Raw genomic sequence first — 23,500 nt, forward strand, 5'->3', positions numbered from 1 at the left:
TATTAAATATATCGATACATAAATATACATATAGAGCTGTTAAAAAGACTCGTGCTGTGTGTGTGGCGTCAAGAACTCGAACACTCGTGGTGGTCGCTCGTGATTTCTTCACATCGGTGCTTTTAATTCTGTATTAACGACTCGTTTTACACGTTCAGACGGTCTGGGAGGAACATCTTGATAAAAGCCCTATACATATATGTATGTACGCCCATATTTATATAGATATATAGATTTAAAGAGACACACGTCCACACTGATCCCGGATCGGTCGGTGTAAACGCTCCCGGGAATCAGGTGTCAGTTAGTTCACTTCATTATTTAGCTATTTCTTTCTTTTCTTCTTTTACATGTAAAATAATATTTATTTTTTATCATTTTTAAGCAAAATTAGACATTTATAACGTTTTTCTCTTTTTAAAGAACAGAAAGTGCTAATCAGCGCAGACAGATGACCAGCTGAAACACTACTCCAGGTGAAAAGCAACAAGATGCCGAAAAAGCCCAAAGTTACCACCCCATCCCCCCCAAATAAAATAAAATAATAATAATAATACACAGAATGTTCAACAGAAACAGGGCAAATGCACATCCCACACACACACACACACACACACACACACACACACACACACACACACACTCACAGCCATTTTAGCTTTTTTCAATATGAACGTGTCAGGGCAGATGTAGCCTAGCGCTTAAGGTACTGGACTAGTAATCAAAAGGTCGCTTGTCCAAACCCCACCACTGACAGGTTGTCACTGTTGGGCCCTTGAGCAAAGCCCTTAACCCTTAATTGCTTAGACAACATACTGTCACAGTACTGTAAATCGCTTTAAATAAAAACGTCTGCTAAATGCCGTTAATGTAACATGTAAACATTGAAAAAAGAGAATTCCATATTGGAAAATAAAATATATTTGAGTTTAAATGTACAGTATTTAAATGTACATTTTATTTGCACTATATGGCCAAAAGTATTTGGACGCCTGACCATGAGCTTGTCGGACATCCCATTTAAAAAACGAATGCTATTGAAAGAGAGTGACGTCTACTGTATGTGATCTTTTCAGCTAGAACAACAGCCACTCTTCTGACTGTGGGATTTTGTGCCCATTTAGTCAAAAGATGCACTGATGTTAATGTTCCAGTTCAGTCCAGAGATGTTCAGTGGGGCTGAGGTCAGGACTGGAGTTGATTTAAATCAAGATTTTCTTCATGCTGGAACAGGAAAGGACCTTCCCTAAACTGTTATTGCAATGTTGGAAGCATATATTTCCTTTATATAACTGATTTATTAGCAATTGTTGTGGCTGAAACACATGAATTAAATAATTAAAAGGGGCGTCCCAATACTTTTGACCATTGTGTGTCTGAATCTACTAACTACATTTTGGAATTCAATCAATCAATCAATTAGTCAATCAATCTGCCAATGAATTAATCAATCAATCAGTCAGTCAATTAATCACTTAATCAATCACTTAATCAATCACTCAGTCAATCACTTAGTCAATCAATCACTGTCAATCAATCAATCAGTCAATCAACCAATCAATCAGTTACTCAATTAATTAATTGATCAGTCACTCAGTTTATCAATCAATCAACCAGTCACTCAGTTAATCAATCAACCAGTCAGTCAGTCAATCAATTAATCAATCAGTCATTCAGTCAATCAATGAATCACTCAATCAATCAGTCACTCAGTCAATCGATCAATCAGTCACTCACTCAGTCAATCACTCAGTTTATCAATCAATTAATGAGTCACTCAATCAACCAGTCAGTCAATTAATCAATCAATCAACCAATCAATCACTCAGTCAATCAATCAATCAGTCAACCATTAATTAATTATTAAATTTATTATTTTATTTGACCATTTTTGACCTGATTAAAGTAAAATGATTTTTGGAAAAATGTCTGAATAAAAGCAAAAATGGCTAAACAGACTAAACACACACACACACACACACACACACACACACACTGCGAGTGTGTGAACGTGCATTTGATGACGATCAGATTCATTAGCTTATAGTTAATTGCCTTTAAAACGATGCATTTTTTTCTTAGCAAAAACGATCACAGTAAAGTCTGATTGTGAGTCTGTATCAGAGTCTGTGTTCAACAACTCATCATCAAACAAACCAACAAACCAATAACCACGCAGAAGGAAACGCAACTCAGAAGGAAACGCAATGCAAAACGCTGGTCTGGATTGCTTCATTACATCCCCATCATCCATCCATCGTGAAAACGTCTCTACCCCCCCCCCCCCCCCCCCCCAAAAAAAAACAAATCAAATATGTTCCACTCGCCCTCGAACCAGAACACAAACAAAACCAGTAAGGCATCGATGAGAAAATAAAATAAAAACAACACGTACTACGACAGGCCGCCGTTTCCTCCCACGAGAGACTGATGGGAAATAAAAAGCACTTCCTTTTTTAGTTTTCATTTGTTATTCCAAAAAAAGTGTTGCTGAGAACGTTTTAAAAAGGTGTTCGTCACGGTTTTTAAAATGACTGTTAGAAAAAAATATCCGGCGCTCGTCCCGCCGCTGGAACGTGGAGTCCGTCACGCCTCTGCGAAATTCCCATCGAATTCAAAGTCCCCTGTAACCGTGGTAACCGTAGAAAACTCCGCCCGTAAAGCTATACGCGTGTGGTGGAGTGTGAGTGGGCGAGGCCGGTGGTGCTGAACCCGGCGGTGAAGGTGTTGTACGGGTGCAGGTTGGGCATGGGCACCAGCGAGTTAGGGATCATGGTGATGGTGTTGGGCGTCATGAGCGGGATGTCGTCGGGCGAGCGGCGCAGCGTGAGCGAGTAATCCGGGAGCGCGGTGAGCGGCAGCGCCTCCCCGATCGACGTGGCGTCGCACTGGTTGACCTGCAGCGAGGCGATCTCGTCCTCCACGTTGCCCCCGTTGGCGCTGGAGTTGGCGCGAGGCGGGCTGCCCTGCGGGTGCTGGTCCTGTCGGCGCTTGTCCTTGCGGTAGTACAGCGCGGCGAAGGCCAGCACGTTGAGGAAGAGCAGGGACGCGCCCACGGCGATGGTGACGCTCAGCTCGGTGGAGTAGTCGCGAGCGTTCTCCACCAGGAGCGGCCCCGGGTCCTCGTCGTCGGCGCCGTTGCGCCGCTCCGTCCCGCTCTCGCTGTTGTACGCCGGAGACATGGGCGGACGCTTGGTGTTGAAGGGCCAGGCCTTGCCGTTGGGGCGCTTGGTGGACAGCGAGTTCTGCGTGGTCTCCGGGGGCGGCACGCGGGTGGTGGTGGAGGTGTAGTGGAACATGTCGTGCAGGTTGTACAGGTGCGGCACCAGGTGCTTCCAGAACGCCACCTTGGTGGCGCGGTAGTGGTCGCGGACCCGCGGCTTCAGCCCGATGTGCAGGTACAGCTGATCCTGCGGGTTGTACTTGGACCAGGCCACCTCCTCGAAGCGGTTGGCTTTGGTGTGAATGAATTTGGTGTCCTGCGGCACCGGCTTGTTCGGGTCTCTGCACACAGAAACGAGCATTTTATTAGCAACACCAATCTGATACCTACATTCATTCATTCATTCATTCATTCATCATCTGTTTCACCACAGGGGCAGTGGTAGCTGCACTAGTAATCAGAAGAGTTGCCACTGTTGGACCCCTGAGCCCTTTACCCTCAATTGCTTAAACTGTATTCAGTCATTACTGTAAGTCACTAGGGTAAAAGCGTCCTCTAAATGCCACAAATGGGCAGTTGTAGCCTAGTGGTTAAGGTACTGGACTAGTAATCAAAAGGTCGCTGGTTCAAAACCCACCACTCCCAGGCTGCCACTGTTGGGCCCTTATGCAAGGCCCTTAATGCTTTGGATAAAAGCATCCGCTAAATGACTTAAATGTAAATGATAGGGCAGTTGTAGCCTAGTGGTTAAGGTACTGGACTAGTAAGCAGAAGGGTGCTGGTTCAAACCCCACCACTGCCAGGCTGCCACTGTTGGGCCCTTGAGCAAGGCCCTTAACCCTGACTGTAAGTTGCTTCAATAAGATAAAAGCCTCGCACTCAGGTCAGTTCCTAGTAGCTTCAGTTAACCTGGACTGTGGAAGGAAACCGGAGCACCCGGAGGAAACCCACACGGACACAAGGAGAACATGCCAACTCCACACAGAAAGGACCTTGGTTGCTGGGCTGAGGAATCGAACCCAGGACCTTCTTGCTGTGAGGCGACAGTACTACCCACTGCACCACCGTGCTGCCCTTACCTTACATTCATTATACATTTTATTAAGCTAAACCTACCTTAGATATACAAATACTGACTGTTATCCATCTGTTGCTCTGAACAATTAGAAGTACCCCCCTCATACCCATAATGCACCATGATGTTATTTGGGATACAGTGTAGGTGTTCCAAATAAAGAGGCAACAGTGTTTCAAAAATCCCAACAACACTCCTGCACCTGATACTAACAAATCAGTACAGCACACACTGCACAGAGCGGTGACAGATTGTACAGAGCAACAGATATCAGTAATTGTATACCCACATACCCACATCTGTATGCTAAGTGTAGCTGACAAGTCATCAAATGTCCCCCTAACTGTAGTGGTCAAGCATTTATGCTGGTACCGTTCTCTTGGTGTATGCCACACACAGACACACTCACTCAGTACACTTGTGTGGCGAGATCATTTCCTCATGCTTTATTGATCCAAGGGTCAACTGGGCTGCCAGTATATGCCTAACTGGTCAGCTGGTGTCAATATACTGTACACTATATGGCCAAAAGTATTTGGACACCTGAATATGAGCTTGTTAGACTAATTATTGATTTTATGTGTTTCAGCTAAAACAATTGCTAACTGGTTATATATAAAAGAAGTTATATGCTTCCAAATGTGCAGCAACAGTTTAGGGAAGGTCCTTTCCCGTTCCAGCATGAAGAAAATCTCTAGTGTCCAGCACGGAGACCTGACCTCAGCACCACTCAACAGCTCTGGGATGAACCGGAACATCAACATCAGCGTCCAGCCGTACAAATACCCGGCGGTTGTTCTAGCCTAAAGATCACATAGAGGTCAGTCTGTTTTATTAACATTTGTACTTAGTACACACTGCGCCTCTATTCTCTTTACTGTACTGGGTTCGAATTATACCCATTATTGCCCCCCTCCCTCCCAAAACCAAAAAAAGCCCCCACAGATCAAACAGAGGGGTCAAATCTGGGTCGAATCTTCAAAGTGAACCCGAAATAATAAATCAGCACGTTTAACAAACAGCTTGTTTTTGATAAAGCAACAGCGGCGCCGGCTTTCGGCTAATTGCTCGGGTGAAGCGGCGCGGCGGGCACTGACAGCCGGCGCTGATAGAACGTTGACCAAATTAATCAAGACGCCGAAGTGGGGCGAGCTCGACGGACACCTCATCTCCTCCGGGGGGCGCCGTTTTATCATCCACACCAGTTCCCCATCTGTTGCAGTATTGATTCGGGATGTGTGTTAAGACGTGGCGTTCCTGACCGAGCCTGACCCCTCGCTGTCATGTACCCGGTCATAAGTGGACTGGACGTTAAAGCAGGGTTATGAAGCGCTGCGCCCAGGCATGCGTTAAACACACACACACACACTCCTTCACCCTCGCATTAGGAATTTAATCAACAGAATCAAGGAGCGAGCCCCGCTAAGCACCCAATCAGTTCTGAAGGACGGCTCATCTGTGAGGAAATACGGCGCGGTGGTGCGACCGGCCGGCCCTGCGTCTTCTGTTCACTTTCTCCGGGCCGCTGTGGGCGCCTGTTCACTCGAAAAAAATATTCAGAGATGTGGTTACAAGCCGGGGAGAGAAAAATGAGCATTTATCCAGGTACTGGCAACCCGAGGCTTATTTAGAAAGTGCAGAGTAAATAAACGTACAAAGAAAAGAAAAAAACACCAGAAATTTATAGTCGACTTTAATTCAAGATGAATTTTTACTAACAGCGTCATCCTGGTCAGTGTCTCGGTGGGTGTAGGGCAGCATTACAGCCCTGTATAACAGATCCCTGACCACAGCTCCACTCAGCAGCTCTGGAATGAACCGGAACATCGACTGAGACTTGAGGAGGTTCATGTCATCCCGCTCATGACATACACACACGCTAAAGCCATATGAAAGTCAGACCCACATCTACAGTATCGGAATACTGTAGGGGGAAATGTAAACAAACAAGCTGCTCAAACAGACATGGGCTAAATGAAAACATCCACAGAGATCTGGGGGTTCAGGGTTCGAATCTCAGAGGTGCTATCAGCCGGTCGGATGTCTGTGTCAATGTGGTTGGCTTAAATCCCAGCCACTAGGAGGTGCACTTGATAGTGTGCCCCCTTGTGGAGGCTTTATGTTACATCTTGTAAGCCACAGTGGGACCAGATAATAAAAAGTTGACCGTTCAGACTATAAAATGTTTGCTTTGATGTATTTACGTCTTTAAAATGAGCAAGGCGTGACTTTGCTGTCCTGCTGGAATGAACGACTGGACGTCAGGCCGTAAATAACCCACCTTATTAGTCCTGTAATGACCCCGGATGAATATCGACAGCTGTCGCTGTGATGACTTTGTAGCAGAATATCAGTAATTAAGTCTGGACGGAACGGGTGGGCGGTGGGGTGAGGTCACATCGATCGGGCGCGGTGCGAGACGCCCGAGAGCGGCACGTCGATGGAGCCGCAGCACCGGCAACTTTATGAATCCTCTCACGACTGGAGATGATTTGTAGGAAGCGGGTGGTCGTGAGGTAACACGGGGGAGAGCGGTCAGGGTCAGTGATGATGTGACTAACACACCACCACCATGTCAGTGTCACTGCAGTGCTGAGAATGATCCACCACCTAAATAATACCTGCTCTGTGGTGGTCCTGTGGTGGTCCTGACCATTGAAGAACAGAGTAAAAGTATGTAGAGAAACAGATGGACTACAATCAGTAATTGTAGAACTACAAAGTGCTTCTATATGGTAAGTGGAGCTGATAAAATGGACAGTGAGTGTAGAAACAAGGAGGTGGTTATAATGTTATGGCTGATCATAGCTTGTTTTCTTCATATCCTCGTCAGTTTGAAGACTTCATCACAGTTTAAAGAAGGAGATTTTATCTGCATCTGAAATGCGTTTGGATGCTTCGCTTCAGCCGGGTTCAATCGAGCATGATTTCATCGGTCGTCACCGTTCACGGCGAGCGACTCCCGGGGGGAGCGCGGTCCGACTCCAGACAGATTGCAGGACTCGTATGACAGGCTACAGAGCGACTGTGACACACCGGACATGATATTCGTACTCGGGGGACAAATGTGAGAGTAAAATTACTCATCGTACAGCCGGATCCACCCGGAACGACACACTATCAGCCGAGGAGCCGGAGAGGAGGCCGGGGTGGCCGGGACCACGCTGACGACCACGTAGCATTTTAATTCTTATAAAAATATAATAAACAAGTAACACTGGGATTTGGATTCACTGCCAAGTATCACAACATTAGCCAAACATAAAAACATGATGACGTCTGGGGAAAGTCTGCAAACGTTTTCTATAAACAAAAGGAAAAAACACTCTTATTTCTAATTAGTTTTATTTAAAACTCAAACAAAACTATCCGTACACTCACTCACTTTCTTAAACGCTTATCCAATCAGGGTCACGGAGGGGTGCTGGATCCTATCCCAGCTTCTCAATGGGCGCAAGGTACACAGTAACACCCTGGACGGGGCGCCAGTCTATCGCAGGGCACACACAAACACATACACATTCACCTATAGGGTAATGCAGTGTCTCCAATTAACCTGACTGCATGTTTTTGGACAGTGGGAAAGTTTTCCAGTATACCCAGTATAACCATTCTTCTCTGTACATCAAGCAATTTCCTCACATTTACATGCTTTTATCCAAAGCGACTTGACAGGACTATGACAGTATACTGTCTAAGCAATTGAGGGTTAATGGTCTTGCTCAAGGGTCCAACAGTGACAACCTGGCTACTTTTAGCCCTATAGTGTGTGTATATACCCTGAACTAGACCACTGATCGTGTTCCGGTTAGATCAATACACTCCGAGATAGTTCTACAAACCACTTCCTTTCTTTCTCCTGAGATAATTAGTGGAATCGGCGGCAGATCGGCGGTCAGCGGCCGACTGCGAGCGCCGAACACCGTAAGTGTTGAACACGAGGAGGACCAAGGCGGATACACAAACCACACAGAAGCTCTTTCAAATCACAGAGGAACCAAGCGGGGTGTCGAGAGTGAGAAAGCCAGACGATGAGGGATGTAATTAGCTCAGATCCTGGAAAAGCCTTGTGTAACTGGGTCAGCTGTCGTTCCTGAGTGGGTTTTTTTTTCCTCTTTTTTATTCGGAGCCAAACAGCCACGGTTTAGGATTCAGCAGCATCTTTGGTGTGGCTTTTATATTTATTTATTTTATTTATTAATTGTCAAATTCAGTTTTAAAGCACCAATGAACTGGAGAACGTTTTTTGATAGAAAATTCTGTCTGAGTTGAACGCACCACACATCGTCTCATTTTCCACACTGATTGACTAATGAATGAATCTGTACACACACAAACCAGTGAAATTCTGCCAAACTGCAATAAAATAAACTCAAAAGTATATAGACAAAAGATAAATGGATGAATATTGGTATTGGACACGGGGTCTGTCTAAAAACCTAGTGAGCTGCCTCGCTGCCTACTGCCTACCTGATCAGCTGCCTCAGTAGAAAGGATTCTAATGAGCATGGAACTCATAAGGCAGATTATTTAGACGCACTACGATTACGTCACCTCAGTTTTAGCTCACTAAGCTAACACAGTTAGCATCAGGCGGCACAAACCGCTAGCATGCCAGCTAACGTCTCCCTCCATGTACTGAAAATGGTTATACTGTTATACAATGGGCGCAAGGCACACAGTAACACCCTGGACGGGGAGCCAGTCCATCACAGGGCAGACACACAGGGCAGACACACAGACACATTTACATTTTCAGCATGTAGCAGACGCTTTTTTCCAAAGCGACATTATTTAAGATAAGTGCCTTGCTCAAGGGCCCAACAGTTGCAACCTGGCAGAGGTGAGGCTTGAACCGGCAACCTTCTGATTACTAATCCAGTACCTTCACCACTAAGCCACAGCTGCCCCCATTCACCTATAGGGCAATTCAGTGTCTCCAGTTCACCTCACTTGCACGTCTTTAGACTGTGGGAGGAAACCGGAGCTCCCGGAGGAAACCCACACAGACACAGGGAGAACATGCAAACTCCACACAGAAAGGATCCGGACCGCCCCGCCTGGGGATCAAACCCAGGACTTTCTTGCTGTGAGGCGACAGTGCTACCCACCGAGTCACCGTGCCGCCCTGTAGAGACATCAGTAGGTTTTAAATTCCACTGACCAGCCCGGCCTCTACACAAACATGATCGGCTATGTCTAAATGAGTGTTCGCTCCCAGTTATTATCCAGCCCCAAAGGGTTAAGATTTATTTAGAGAGTAAAAAAACCCCAAAAACGAACGCATAAGCAAACAATAAGTGCAGTGCAGTGAGGAAACAGCGTTTCTGGTAGCGAGCGCTCGGGCCCTGAACAGCACGGCGTTGTTTCCCTGCAGGCTAAAGAAAAGAAAAGAAAAGAAAAGAGGATGCGATCAAAAAATATTATAAAAACAGCCAGACATGGAAACTGTGGGATGAGAATCAGCTCTGTAGGAACACGAGAGTGAGGAGGGTTACATCTCCAGGCTAAATGTGAACCTGAATGTGAACTCGGGCCAGAAGAGGCCAAAATGTGGCTATTTTTCTATAAAAGAGTGTAAAGGACCAGATTTTGTTTCAAATGTGTTCATTTATTCATTCAGTTTCATTATTTGCTTCATCCTGCTGAAGAGCGATGAAGAGCGATGATGAGTGATGATGAGTGGTCGCTATCAGGATGAAATACCACCACTCCACAAAACACAGAGGAGTTACAGAACCACTCTCAATGAGAATACAAGTAATAAAGATAGACAGACAGATAGATAGACAGATAGATAGATAGACAGACAGATAGATAGATAGACAGATATATAGATAGACAGACAGATATATAGATAGACAGACAGACAGATAAATAGACGGATGGACGGACGGACGGACAGATAGATAAACAGATAGATAGATAGATAGATAGATAGATAGATAGATAGATAAACAGATAGATAGATAGATAGATAGATAGATAGATAGAAAGATAGACAGACAGATATATAGATAGATAATAGATAGATAGATAGATAGACATAGATAGACAGACAGACAGACAGATAGATAATAGATAGATAGATAGACAGACAGATAGATACAGACAGCTAGACAGACAGACAGATAGATAGATAGAAAACTAAAAATAATAATAGTAGCATTAGTGTATATTCTTATAAAACAATAAATATATATAATATAGAATATAAACACAGACTATGAAATGAAGTGTAATGGAGGAGGGTAAATTAATGGACTAGAACCTCATGATTTATGATTCGTTGTTTCAGGGACAAAGAAACTCTTAATGCAATAAACATCAACACAACTCCAACTCCATCATAATCCGACAGTGTTTCATGCACATACTAACGTCCAGGGCTGTAGCCATGAATTGAATGTTGGGGTTGGATCAAATTTAGAGGGAAGAAAGTGTGTGTTGTGCTGGTGTGAGTGGATCAGACACAGCAGCGCTGCTGGAGTTTTTAAATACCGTGTCCACTCACTGTCCACTCTATTAGACACTCCTACCTAGTCGGTCCACCTTGTAGATGTAAAGTCAGAGACGATCGCTCATCTATTGCTGCTGTTTGAGTCGGTCATCTTCTAGACCTTCATCAGTGGTCACAGGACGCTGCCCACGGGGCGCTGTTGGCTGGATATTTTTGGTTGGTGGACTTGTCTCAGTCCAGCAGTGACACTGAGGTGTTTAAAAACTCCAGCAGCGCTGCTGTGTCTGATCCAGTCATACCAGCACAACACACACTAACACACCACCACCATGTCTGTGTCACTGCAGTGCTGAGAATCATCCACCACCCAAATAATACCTGCTCTGTGGGGGTCCTGACCATTGAAGAACAGGGTGAAAGGGGGGTAACAAAGCATGCAGAGAAACAGATGGACTACAGTCAGTAATTGTAGAACTACAAAGTGCTTCTATATGGTAAGTGGTTGGAGTTCATCCTAAACAGAGCAGCCATGGTTTTGAGAAGATGTTAAACAAGCACTCAGGAATATTTCAATGTCCGTTTATTTTGTTGAAGAGTTTTTGGAACTCCGTCGTGTTCCATAAAGGACAGTCCTAAAACACGACGCTCAGGATGTCTCACTTGTAGCCGAAATCTGGAATTAACATCCAAAATGTGACGCGGCCTCAAACTGTCTGACTTTTCCCACACTGAGGGGTTTGGAGAGACGTCTCGTCTGTCCGACAGATTCCATTACTCAGTCGTTAATGTTCCAGCTTCAGCTGATTTCTCACCTCACGTTCTGTTTATTCTCAGCAGTCGGAGGAATGATTTGTAAATGTCAGACGGTGTCGTTTTATTATTAATAGCAAAACAGCAACACACACACAACACACACACACACACACAGGCGAGCGGAGCCACGAGGAACGATCAATGTTCCGCCAGCAACACCGCTCATCAAATTAGATCCGTGTTGTCGCAGCTGATTACAAGCTCGACTCCTACAGATCCATAACGCTCGCGCTCTAAACACAATCGAGCCCGAAAAGAAACGAAAAACGTCAAGTCAGCCGGGGTGCTCCGGATCGACCGCGGGGAGGGGCGCACATCGATCCTGGCGTGGGCCTGAATGTCGTACGCTTCCCTTTCTGCCCCTTTTCTACTGTTTCGGCTCTACGCGTTCCTATAGACTCGGCGAGGACGCGGAGAGCAAATACAAACACGATCGATACGATCTGGCTTTTTCACCGTAACATTTTTACTGCGGATCATTTTCTCACCCGGATCTTAATAATTCAGAAACCCGACCAGGATCAACCAAGACTAACGGACCAGAACTACCGGAACTCACGCTTTCAGAGAGGCGCAGTCGGGTGTCATTATTATTTTATTATTATTATTATTATTATTATTATTATTATTATTATTTTATTATTATTATTATTTCATTATTATTATTATTATTATTGTTTTATTATTATTATTATTATTTTATTATTATTATTATTATTATTTCATTATTATTATTATTATTATTATTATTATTATTATTTCATTATTATTATTATTATTATTATTATTAATAACTGTAACTGAAACAGGGCACCAATCATGTTCAGCTAGTTGTTGAAATGCTCTATAACACCAGCGCTGGTCAGGGTCATGATAGGTCCAGCACCACCCACAATGTGGAATTGGAGAGGGCACCAACCTAATGCAGAGCACCACCTATTTACTTACCCACCTAGGAACGTTCCTAGTAAAAGTACCTAGTTCCTAGTAAAGGTTCCTAGTAAAAGTACTTATTTTCTAGTAAATATTCCTAGTAGAAGTTCCTAGTTCCTAATAAAAGTCCCTTGTTCCTAGTAAACGTTCTTAGTTCCTGGTAAAAGTTCCTAGTTCCAGTGATGGCATAGTTACCTTTAAAAAGTAACTTAGTTACTTTATTGATTACTTGATTTTAAAAGTAACTTAGTTAGATTACAAGTTACTTTATTAGTTACATTCAGCAGCTGCCGTAATGCAACTGGAGCTGCGTAGGCGATTGAAGCGGAATAAGAAACAAGAAAGACGCGGAAAACTAAGTCCTCTGTTCACAAGTGTAAGTAAGATAAATAAAATAAAATTTTTAGAGACAAATAAATAACAAAAAGACGATAAATATCCAAAATTTTGGCGAGTGGGGTTTGTAATGAGTCTGTAACTATGGTGATATTACGTCATCACGTCCCCACGTGTAGTACGTAGCGGTGTTGTGTGCATACTGCACTGAAAGTATGTACTTCTTAACCGGCCGAGTAGTGCATACTTCCTCCAATCTAGTGAATACTCTGTAAGTATGCGATTCCGGACGCAGCTCGTGACTTAATTGTCGCATAGGCCAGACGTCACTCCCCGAGACGCAAAAATAGTAACGCACAGTAACTTGGATAAGTAACTTTAATCTGATTACTGGATTGGAAATAGTAACGCGTTAGATTACTTGTTACTGAAAAATGTGGTCAAATTAGACATCAGTGCCTAGTTCCTGGTTAAAGTTCCTAGTAAAAGTCCCTTGTTCCTAGTAGAAGTTCCTAGTTCCTAGTAAATGTTCCTAGTTCCTGGTAAAAGTTCCTAGTAGAAGTTCCTAGTTCCTAGTAAAAGTTCCTAGTTCCTGGTGAATGTTCCTAGTTCCTAGTAAAAGTTCCTAGTTCCTGGTGAATGTTCCTAGTTCCTAGTAAAGGTTCCTAGTAAACATTCCTAGTTCCTGGTAAAAGTTTCTAGTTCCTAGTAAAAGTCCCTTGTTCCTAGTAGAAGTTCCTAGTTCCTAGTAAATGTTCCTAGTTCGTGGTAAAAGTTCCTAGTAAAAGTTCCTAGTTCCTAGTAAAAGTTCCTAGTTCCTGGTGAATGTTCCTAGTTCCTAGTAAAAGTTCCTAGTAAACATTCCTAGTTCCTGGTAAAAGTTCCTAGTTTATAGTAAAACTTTCCTAGTTCCTAGTAGTAGAATTTCCTAATTCCTAGTAAAAGTTACTAGTAGAAGTTTCTAGTTCCCAGTAAAAGTTCCTAGTTCCTGGTAAAGGTTCCTAGTAAAAATTCCTAATTCCTAGAAAAAGTTCCTAGTAGAAGTTCCTAATTCCTAGTAAATGTTGCTAGTTCCTGGTAAAAGTTCCTAGTTCCTAGTAGAAGTTTCTAGTTACCAGTAAAAGTTCATAGTAGAAGTTCCTAGTTCCTGGTAAAGGCTCCTAGTTCCTAGTAAAAGTTCCTAGTTTCTGGTAAAAGTTCATTTTTTCTAGTAAAAGTTCCTAGTAAACATTCCTAGCAGAAGTCCCTAGTAAACATTCCTAGTAGAAGTTCCTAGTTCCTAGTAAAAGTTTTTAGTTTCTGGTAAAAGTTCTAGTGGCATGGCAGGTGGGCATGATACTGCAACCCTACACTCAGACTGGAATTTCCAATTATAGCTGTGATTTCCAGAAACAGGAAGCAGAGTGAACATAAGCCACACAAAGTGGGCGGGGTCTGTGACGCTAAAAGTTAAACAAAGTACAAATTCCAAAGCTCAATAATTGTGGTCATGTGATCGTCTGTAACGTCTGTTTCCGGCACTCACCCGGTCTTGGCGAAGTTAGTCCAGTAGGTCATGACCACGGCGCTCAGCATGACGTCGTTCTTGGAGAAGTTGCACGGGAACAGGTCAGTCGGTCCGATCATGGGAATGCCGAAGACGTAGGGCACCTCGTCACCGTGCGCCGAGTCCGACCACGGCGGCTTCATCAGGCTCTGGCAGTGGTGGTAGAAGGCGTAGAAATAGGTGGGCGACCCGTAGCGGGCGTGCAGGTCGGCCGTCACCACCGACGGCTCCACCCACTGGTGGTCGGTAAACAAGGCCACCAGGGTCTTGCGGCGGGTCTCTGGATTGTCCCGGTCCGCCCAGTCCGTGTACATGAACTTGATGGTCTCCCTCAGCGTGTCTTTGCCCTCCGGGTACCCGTACAGACTGTCCACGAAGTCCGACACGGAAAAATCGAAATCGGTGCCCGAGACGCCGTCCTCTGAGTCCACCACGTTCTCCACGAAGCGCAGACCCTCGCCCTGGTTCACGCCCAGCATGATGTCGTAGTTCAGGAACTCGCCCTGCTCCATCAGGATCTCGGGGTCGTCCGGGATCACGTCGCCGTCGATGACGGGGCCGAACGCCACGTGGTAGCGCGCCGGCTGTATGTCCTGCTCCACCAGCTCGCGGGCGTTCTTCTTGCGCAGGCAGTGCACCATGTCCATGGTGTCCAGCACGTTGCACCCGACCTTCTCCGCCAGCAGGCGCGTGTACTTCACCGGCTGGTAGTTGACTGCCCAGCTGGACAGCGCCGAGCCGCTCTGGATGATGGCGCGGTGGAAAAGACCTGCAAACATCAAAGAACAGCGTTAATGTTAATCATGTTCTATTCAATTATCAGTTTTAAGGCTTCATCCTGGTCAGGGTCATGAGGGGTCCAGCACCACCCAGAATGTGGAATTGCATTCATTTTATTCCAGTGAGAGGGCACCAATCTATTGAAGGGCACCAATCTATAGCAGGGCACAAACTCTTGGGCTAAACCTAAAGGTTCAGAGTTCCTGGTAAAAGTTCCTAGTTCTTGGTAAAAAATCCTAGTTCCTAGTAGAAGTTCCTAGTTCCTAGTAAAGGTTCCTAGTAGACGTTCCTAGTTAAAGTTCCTAGTAGAAGTTTCTAGTTCCTAGTAGAAGTTCCTAGTTCCTGGTAGAAGTTTCTAGTTCCTAGTAGAAGTTCCTAGTTCCTGGTAGAAGTTTCTAGTTCCTAGTAGAAGTTTAAAAGTTCCCAGTTCCTAGTAAAAAATCCTAGTTCCAGTACAAAATCCTAGTTCCTAGTAAAGGTTTCTAGTAGAAGTTCCTAGTTCTTGGTAAAAGTTCCTGGTAAACGTTCCTAGTAAAACTTTCTAGTTTCTAGTAAAAGTTCCTAGTTCCTAGTAAAAAATCATAGATCCTAGTAGAAGTTCCTAGTTCTTAGTAAAATTTCCTAGTTCCAGTACAAAATCCTAGTTCCTAGTAAAGGTTCCTAGTAGAAGTTCCTAGTTCTTGGTAAAAATTCCTGGTAAAAGTACCTAGTTCCTAGTAGAAGTTCCTAGTTCCCAGTAGAAGTTCCTAGTTCTTGTAAAAGTTCCTAGTTCCTAGTAGAAGTTCCTAGTTCCTAGTAAAAAAACCTAGATCCTAGTAGAAGTTTCTAGTTCCTAGTAAAAAATCCTAGTTCCTAGTAGAAGTTCCTAGTTCCTAGTAAAAAACCTAGATCCTAGTAGAAGTTCCTAGTTCCTAGTAGAAGTTCCTAGTTCCTGGTAAAAGTTCCTAGTTTCTAGTAAAATTTCCTAGTTCCTAGTAGAAGTTCCTGGTTCATAGTAAAAAAAATCCTAGTTCCTGGTAGAAGTTCTCAGCTCTGTGTGTAGGACCTGAACCACATCAGTATGACGTGTTTGAGCTCCTCTGATGGGGGGTCGTTCCTCAGTTCCTCTTTTATAGCTGCTCAGAACTACTAGCACAATCGCTCACTAGTCATAATCACTCGGCTCGCTAATCTGACGCCATACACACTCCATAGGACCGAGCGGGAGCCTGTAAATACCGCGGTACACATCAGAAACGAAGCATTCGTACTGTACCTGCATGCACCTCTGACCCAGAACAGCAGCCACAGGGGGTTCAGTTTTTTAATTCTGGTCTCGTAAAGGGTTACCGGCTCGGCCGGCATGAAGCAATCTCCCACCTGATTGCACAATTGATCCGGAGCCCCGGCGTGCCACGCCGCCCCGGTGCACACTCAAAACGTTTGCCCACCACTTAGAGCGGCTAATTTGCACCGAAATAACTTTGTACAGGTGGAGAAAGCAAACAGACGCCAGCTCGCTCAGGTTTGGGCGTCGGCTTATGGGGGGTTGATTTATTATTTATTAATAACGTCACAGAAAGCTGAATCTGAATACAATAATGCTTTAAACCAAATGTTAATATTTATATATTTAATATTAATGACTATTCTGGGCACCTAAGGGTTCGAATCTCAGCTGTGCTATCATCCTGTTAGGCGAGGTGATTGGCTAACGTCTGAGAAGAGGAATTATGGCTGAAACAGCCCAACCATCGGGAGATGAACTTGTCAGTGCGCTCTCAGTGCAGGTCCCAAGCCTGGATAGAAATAAAAGTGCTGCGTCAGGACGGGCATGAAGGGCATCAGGTGTAAAACTGTGCCAGGTCGGGTATGACGACCAGATCCGCTGTGACGACGCCTAAATACGCTTCCAAACAAGCTGGGATACGTGGGAAAGATTTCATTGTACTGTACATGTGTAAAAGTTCCTAGTTCCTGGTAAAAGTTCTTAGTTCCTAGTAGAAGTTCCTGGTTTCTATTAAAAGTTTCGAGTAAAAGATCCTATGTCCTAGTTCCTAGTAAAAGTGCCTAGTTCCTAGTAGAAGTTCCTAGTTTCTATTAAAAGTTTCAAGTAAAAGATCCTATGTCCTAGTTCCTAGTAAAAGTTCCTAGTTCCTAGTAAAAGTTCCTAGTTCCTGGTAAAAGTTCTTAGTTCCTAGTAAAAGTTCTTGTAAAAGTTTGTAGTAAAGGTTCCTAGTAAAAGCTTCTAGTAGAAGTTCCTAGTTTCTAGTAGAAGTTCCTAATAAAAGTTCCTAGTTCCTAGTAGAGGTTCCTAGTTCCTAGTAAAAGTTCTTAGTAAAAGTTTCTAGTTCCTAGAAGTTCCTAGTAGAGGTTCCTAGTAAAAGTTCCTAGTAGAGGTTCCTAGTTCCTAGTAGAAGTTCCTAGTTCCTGGTAGAAGTTCCTAGTTTCTAGTAAAAGTTCCTAGTTCCTGGTAAAAGTTTCTAGCTCCTATTAAAAGTTCCAAGTAAAAGATCCTTTGTCCTAGTTCCTAGTAAAAGTTCTGAGTTCCTAGTAAAAGTTCCTAGTAGAAGTTCCTAGTTCCTATTAAAAGTTCCTAGTAAATGTTCCTAGTTCCTAGTAAAAGTTTCTAGTTTTTAGTAAAAGTTCCTAGTTCCTAGTAAAAGTTCCTAGATGTGAATGTGTATCTATAGCTACGGCTGGACGGGAGTGCCGTAGGGATTCCTCATGACTGCTGCAGTTACGACCTCTGCTGGCTGATCGATGCCGCTGCACAGAGACGGGGGATAGTGGAAATCAGTGCGTGACTCTCTGTGTGTGATACGGATCTCCGTATGAACCCGCATCATGCAGGTGAAAAGAAGCGGTTGGCTACTGCACACGTGTCAGAGGGGGCGTGTGTTAGTCATGGAACTACACCCCCCCTGAACTAACACACAGGGTACAATACAGCCCCGAAACGCCATGTGTGTGTGTGTGTGTGTGTGTGTGTGTATAAGACATGAGATTACACTTGTGTGAGTACGTGAACGTTCCGGGACACTTTGGTTCTTGGAGCGGCTCCATAACCGAGACTCAGGGCGGGACAGAGGACGAACTCCCCCCCCACGAGCCAAACAGATGTCAAGGGTACCGTAACGTCCCACTCTCCATTAGCATTAGCGTAATGCGTGTGAAATGAAAAATGCCAACCTTGGGGTGCACACAGCGGTCCCCGCCCTCATTTTTTACTATTCTCCCTTTGTCTCCTAATTTAGTCATAGCCAGTTAGTCTTCTGCTACTGAAGACCCTGATCGCGTCCGAGGTGGGTATATTTACCCGACACACGCTCCCTCCGACCCATGCGTAACTGCATGTGAGGTCGGTCTCCCGCATGGAGAGTCACTCGCTGATCTCCACGTTCCCCCACTTCCGTACAGGCGCCATAGGCTACAAACCAGGGTCCTCACACAGCGTCCAAGACCACGCCCACTTTTTAGTCCTGTATTTTCCCACCCAGCAGACCAGTGGCCGATTTGTCTGCTGTAAATTAAACATGCACACTTCCCTCCCCTGTGGTGCTAATGGCCTGGATGGAACAGTGGTCTCTTTGCCATGGTCAGGAGGAAGGAAAATGACCCGTCACTTTAGCCTGAGAGAAAACGTGTTGCTATTGACCTGCCAGGCGTCTACACAGACACGAACAGCTGTGTCTCAGAGGGGTGGGGATGGCCGAAACCCTGTGATGGATTGGCGCTCCGTCCAGGGTCCTTTCTGTGTGGAGTTTGCATGTTCTCCCTGTGTCCAGAGTCCAGAGACATGCAGTCCAAACTGTGTGTATGTGTGTGTCAGTGATGGACTGGAAACAAACACACCCTCTGCACCACGTCTTGCTATAACAACCACCAGAGTCTTACTAACAATAACACCGGCCCCGCGCGCCCCCGAGGAGGCACGTCCGTCCGTCCGAGCGTCCAAGCGGCTCAGTGACTCACTGATTGATGGGAGTAATTATCGCAGGCGAGGGTCACCTCACCGCCGCGTGGCACGTACAAATCACCGGCAAATACCCGCCGCTCCTATAGATCTGAACCCGGCTCACGGAGTCGTCGCGCATTCTAGGATTAGCTTTTCGCTAATATGTAGAGCGTCTGGAGTGAAACGACGTAATTTGGTCGAAAGTATACGGACGCCTGACCATAATCTAGTAGGACATCTCATTCTGTAATGTGCCTGTAGCAGCCTCTGCTCTGTTCTATCATACACAGTGAGAAAGTCATGGGTTCGATTCCCAGGAGAAGCAGTCTGGGTCCTTTACATGAGGAGTTGGCATGTTCTCCCCGTGTTAGATGAATTGAAGATACAAAAAAAAACTGTGACGGTGTCGTGTCCTTCTGCGTTGTCATTTTTGGCTGGCAGAGGGAGCACGGAGGCGCAGAATATCGATGTTTCTTCCACTTCAGGTGGATGTTTTTCTATATATTACAGTTTTATCCTCTCAGACTTGCCAGCTCCTTTGTTGGCACACTTGCATTTCTCTGACTCTGTGATGCTGGGCTGCAAGGTGATGCCATCATTCTGTGTTCGGGCCTCATGATGGAACCACCCTGGAAAAGCAAATTGCCCCTGAGGAGGCGTTTAGTCCCTTTTCTGGTGCAGATCCCAGCAGTTGGGGTGCAACTCATGCATTTCCGGAACCGGCAGGTTCTAAAGGTTTCCCATCTAGTTGCAGACAGCCGGACAGCCAGTTCTCAGTTCTGCGCCGCCCCTGTTCCGTCCACGTTCTCCGTCCCGGGCTGCGAAAGTTCTTGTGTATTTCATTTGTTGCTTTTAAATTGGACGCCTTTTTATTCACCTTTTTTTAAGCCCAGCATTTGCACTTGGCTTCTATTTTCATTCCTACATGCAAGCAGTCTCTGGGCCAGCCGAGGTGCCCACTTCGCTGTAGCGCCACGGTGGCACTGACAGAGACTCCGTTCGTGCCTCCCTGCTGTTAGTGTGTCGATGACCTGGATGTTTATTATCTGCTATCAAATTTGTTTGCATTGTAAAAGCAACAGATAGAGAGACTATCAAACTCCGCCTGACACGACGCCGAGCGCCCGAACCCCGCGGGCCTATCCATCAGCCCGCCGCGCCGCTGGCAGATTGAGGTCACGTTGAGTTATGACAGGAACCGGGAGGTAATCACTCATACGCTTGGGCTGAAACGCCGCTGTTTTGCCGGGCTCGCTCGACCTCGTCCGCTCGGAGTTAAACGTCCGTACAGCAGATGCTCTGATTGGGCGAGGACAGAAATAATTCAGCGCGGGTAGAAAGCGGTGACCTTGCGCCGTTGCATGTGGTAGATGCGGCGCTGCACTGATTACTGCGTGGACATAATTACTGACCGCTCTTAAAGGGACAGGACACTGAAAATACGCTTCACTGGATTAAATTAGCATGACGGGCGTTTACTTATGTCCTCACTGAATGCTGGAGTGGTTTAGATTAGCCAGTCTAGCCGGTAAGTGTTCTTGGAGTCATTACCAAAAACATACACACATGGAGAACATGTTAAACTCCTTACAATCAGTGACCAGTGGAAGAATCCATGTTGCTGATGTTTGATAATATTTTAAATTATTTACTATTACTGTAAAGCATTCAGGTGGCGGAGAGGTGTATTACTGTAATCCATTACCATGGTGCTATCGACCCGCCAGGTGTCCACACAGACATGATTGGTTATGTCTACTAGGGAAATGAATGCCAGCGGTGCTATCAACTGACCAGACGTCTACACAGACATAATTGGCCATATCCAAGGGGGGAATTGCAGAAGCCTAGCAATGGATTGATGCCCAGTGCATTTGCTGTGCTATCGGCCAACTGGGCGTCTAGACAGACATGATTTATTATGTCTACTAGGGAAATAAATACCAGCAGCGCTATCAACTGGCCAGGCGTCTACACAGACATGACTGGCCATATCCGGGCCAGTATAATCAACCCATCCATCCATCCATCCAATAATCCATCCATCCATCCATCCATCTATCCAATAATCAATCCATCCATCTATCCAATAATCAATCCATCCATCCATCCATCCATCCAATAATCAATCCATCCACTAATCCATCCATCCATCCATCAATCCATCCATCCATCCATCCATCCATCCAATAATCAATCCATCCACTAATCCATCCATCCATCCATCAATCCATCCATCCATCCATCAATCCATCCATCCATCCATCCATCCATCCATCCATCAATCCATCCATCCATCCATCCATCAATCCATCCATCCAATAATCAATCCATCCATCCATCCACTAATCAATCCATCCATCCATCCAATAATCAATCCATCCATCCATCAATCCATCCATCCATCCATCCACTAATCAATCAATCCATCCATCCATCAATCCATCCATCCATCAATCCATCCATCCATCCACTAATTAATCCATCCATCCATCCACTAATCAATCCATCCATCCATCCATCCACTAATCAATCCATCCACTAATCAATCCATCCATCCATCCATCCATCCACTAATCAATCCATCCATCCATCCACTAATCAATCCATCCATCCATCCATCCATCCACTAATCAATCCATCCATCCATCCACTAATCAATCCATCCATCCATCCACTAATCAATCCATCCATCCATCCACTAATCAATCCATCCATCCATCCATCCATCCAATAATCCATCCAGAAAAATCATACCAACGTACCACGTTATAAACAATAAAACGCAGTGTCAGACGTAGTTAGCCGGGTCACGTCTCACCCAGATCAGACGTCTGAACGCGTCTCGTCTACCCGTCCGTAAGCAACACAGCATTCGCCATTTGCCTGCAAATTTAGCAAATTAGAGTCAAGGTGCAGCTCCAAATCGCTTGATTTATTACGTTCTAACTTCTCTGATTTCAATTAGAAAATCTCAGTGAGGAGAAATTAATCTCAATCAGAGAGAGAAGCTATCACAGACGTTCAGATCCAGACCAATCTCAGGTGTAGGACAGGATTTTACCACCATGCCACGAACAAACGAGCTTCTCAAACCTGGAACGACGGGCACAAGGTGGCACGTTCGTCCACGTAGGTCCTATTACTGTATCATTACAATAATAACAACAACATTCCAGAGTCAGCCACGCCCAACCCTACACACCAGCGCATCATCATAGCAGCAAGCTGCGGCTCCTGGGAGTTGAGAGGAATAATAAATTATTATTGGGTTATCAGTGTTTATCTCCACGCCGCCTGCGTAAGCCTCTTGGCTAATCTGATTAGCTTCAACACGCGGTGAAGTGTCTCCTCACTGGAGTACGTATGATTCCCTGCGTTAGCATGACAGAGGCGGATGATTCAGCACACGCTAATAAACTGCTACTACTGAGAAAGCTAAAGTTGTGTAAAAACAGCATCTATTTTTAGCATCTCTGAGTAAACCGGGCATAGCGAGGCCACTGAAAAAGCTTCTGAGAACGTGAGCACGTAGCAAGAAGCACGAAAAGCGTCGTAAGGAAAGCTAAGCTAATTAACGTCAGGAAGGATCTGAAGTATAAACAAATGCACATGATCTATCTGTGATTCAGGTAAAGACATGGTGAGGAAAATCAGTGAGGAAAATCATCACAGCAGAGGCTAGAGACTCTCAATGGACTCGAAACTCTTGGGTGACCATTAAATGTAGCGAGCTAACACGCTAAATTAGCTCCTCTAGCTGCTGTGATGAAGGATGTGATTCTGTGAGGGAATTTGACATGAATCTTTAACCCATGTTATGGAAATTTATTTGTTCTCACTGTCCATTTTATCAGCTCCACTTACCATATAGAAGCACTTTGTAGTTCTACAATTACTGACTGTAGTCCATCTGTTTCTCTGCATGCTTTGTTAGCCCCCTCTCTCATGGTGGTGGTGTGTTAGTGTGTGTTAGTGTGTGTTGTGCTGGTATGAGTGGATTTTTAAACACCTCACTGTCACTGCTGGACTGAGAATCGTCCACCAACCAAAAACATCCACCCAACAGCGACCCGTGGGCAGCGTCCTGTGACCACTGATGAAGGTCTAGAAGATGACCGACTCAAACAGCAGCAATAGATGAGCGATCGTCTCTGACTTTACATCTACAAGGTGGACCGACTAGGTAAGAGTGTCTAATAGAGTGGACAGTGAGTGGACACGGTATTTAAAAACTCCAGCAGCGCTGCTGTGTCTGATCCACTCATACCAGCACAACACACACTAACACACCACCACCATGTCAGTGTCACTGCAGTGCTGAGAATCATCCACCACCTAAATAATACCTGCTCTGTGGGGGTCCTGACCATTGAAGAACAGGGTGAAAGGGGGTAACAAAGCATGCAGAGTAACAGATGGACTACAGTCAGTAATTGTAGAACTACAAAGTGCTT

General features: G+C 45.1%; 1 protein-coding gene across 1 annotated transcript in view; it reads right to left on the reverse strand.

Moving 5' to 3' along the window:
* Positions 1–2,541: 2,541 nt before the first annotated feature.
* LOC134319647 (neuroligin-3-like) overlaps positions 2,542–23,500 on the reverse strand; it is a 28,317-nt gene continuing 7,358 nt past the window's right edge. Inside the window, exons 3-4 of the mRNA XM_063000940.1 lie at positions 14,306–15,095; positions 2,542–3,504 (exon numbers count right to left, since the gene is read on the reverse strand). Coding sequence (XP_062857010.1) covers positions 2,664–3,504; positions 14,306–15,095 — 1,631 coding nt within the window. The 3' untranslated portion in view covers positions 2,542–2,663. The remainder of the gene's footprint in view (positions 3,505–14,305; positions 15,096–23,500) is intronic.

The sequence above is a fragment of the Trichomycterus rosablanca genome, chromosome 8, assembly GCF_030014385.1.
Source record: "Trichomycterus rosablanca isolate fTriRos1 chromosome 8, fTriRos1.hap1, whole genome shotgun sequence".
Classification (NCBI taxonomy): Eukaryota; Metazoa; Chordata; class Actinopteri; order Siluriformes; family Trichomycteridae; genus Trichomycterus; species Trichomycterus rosablanca.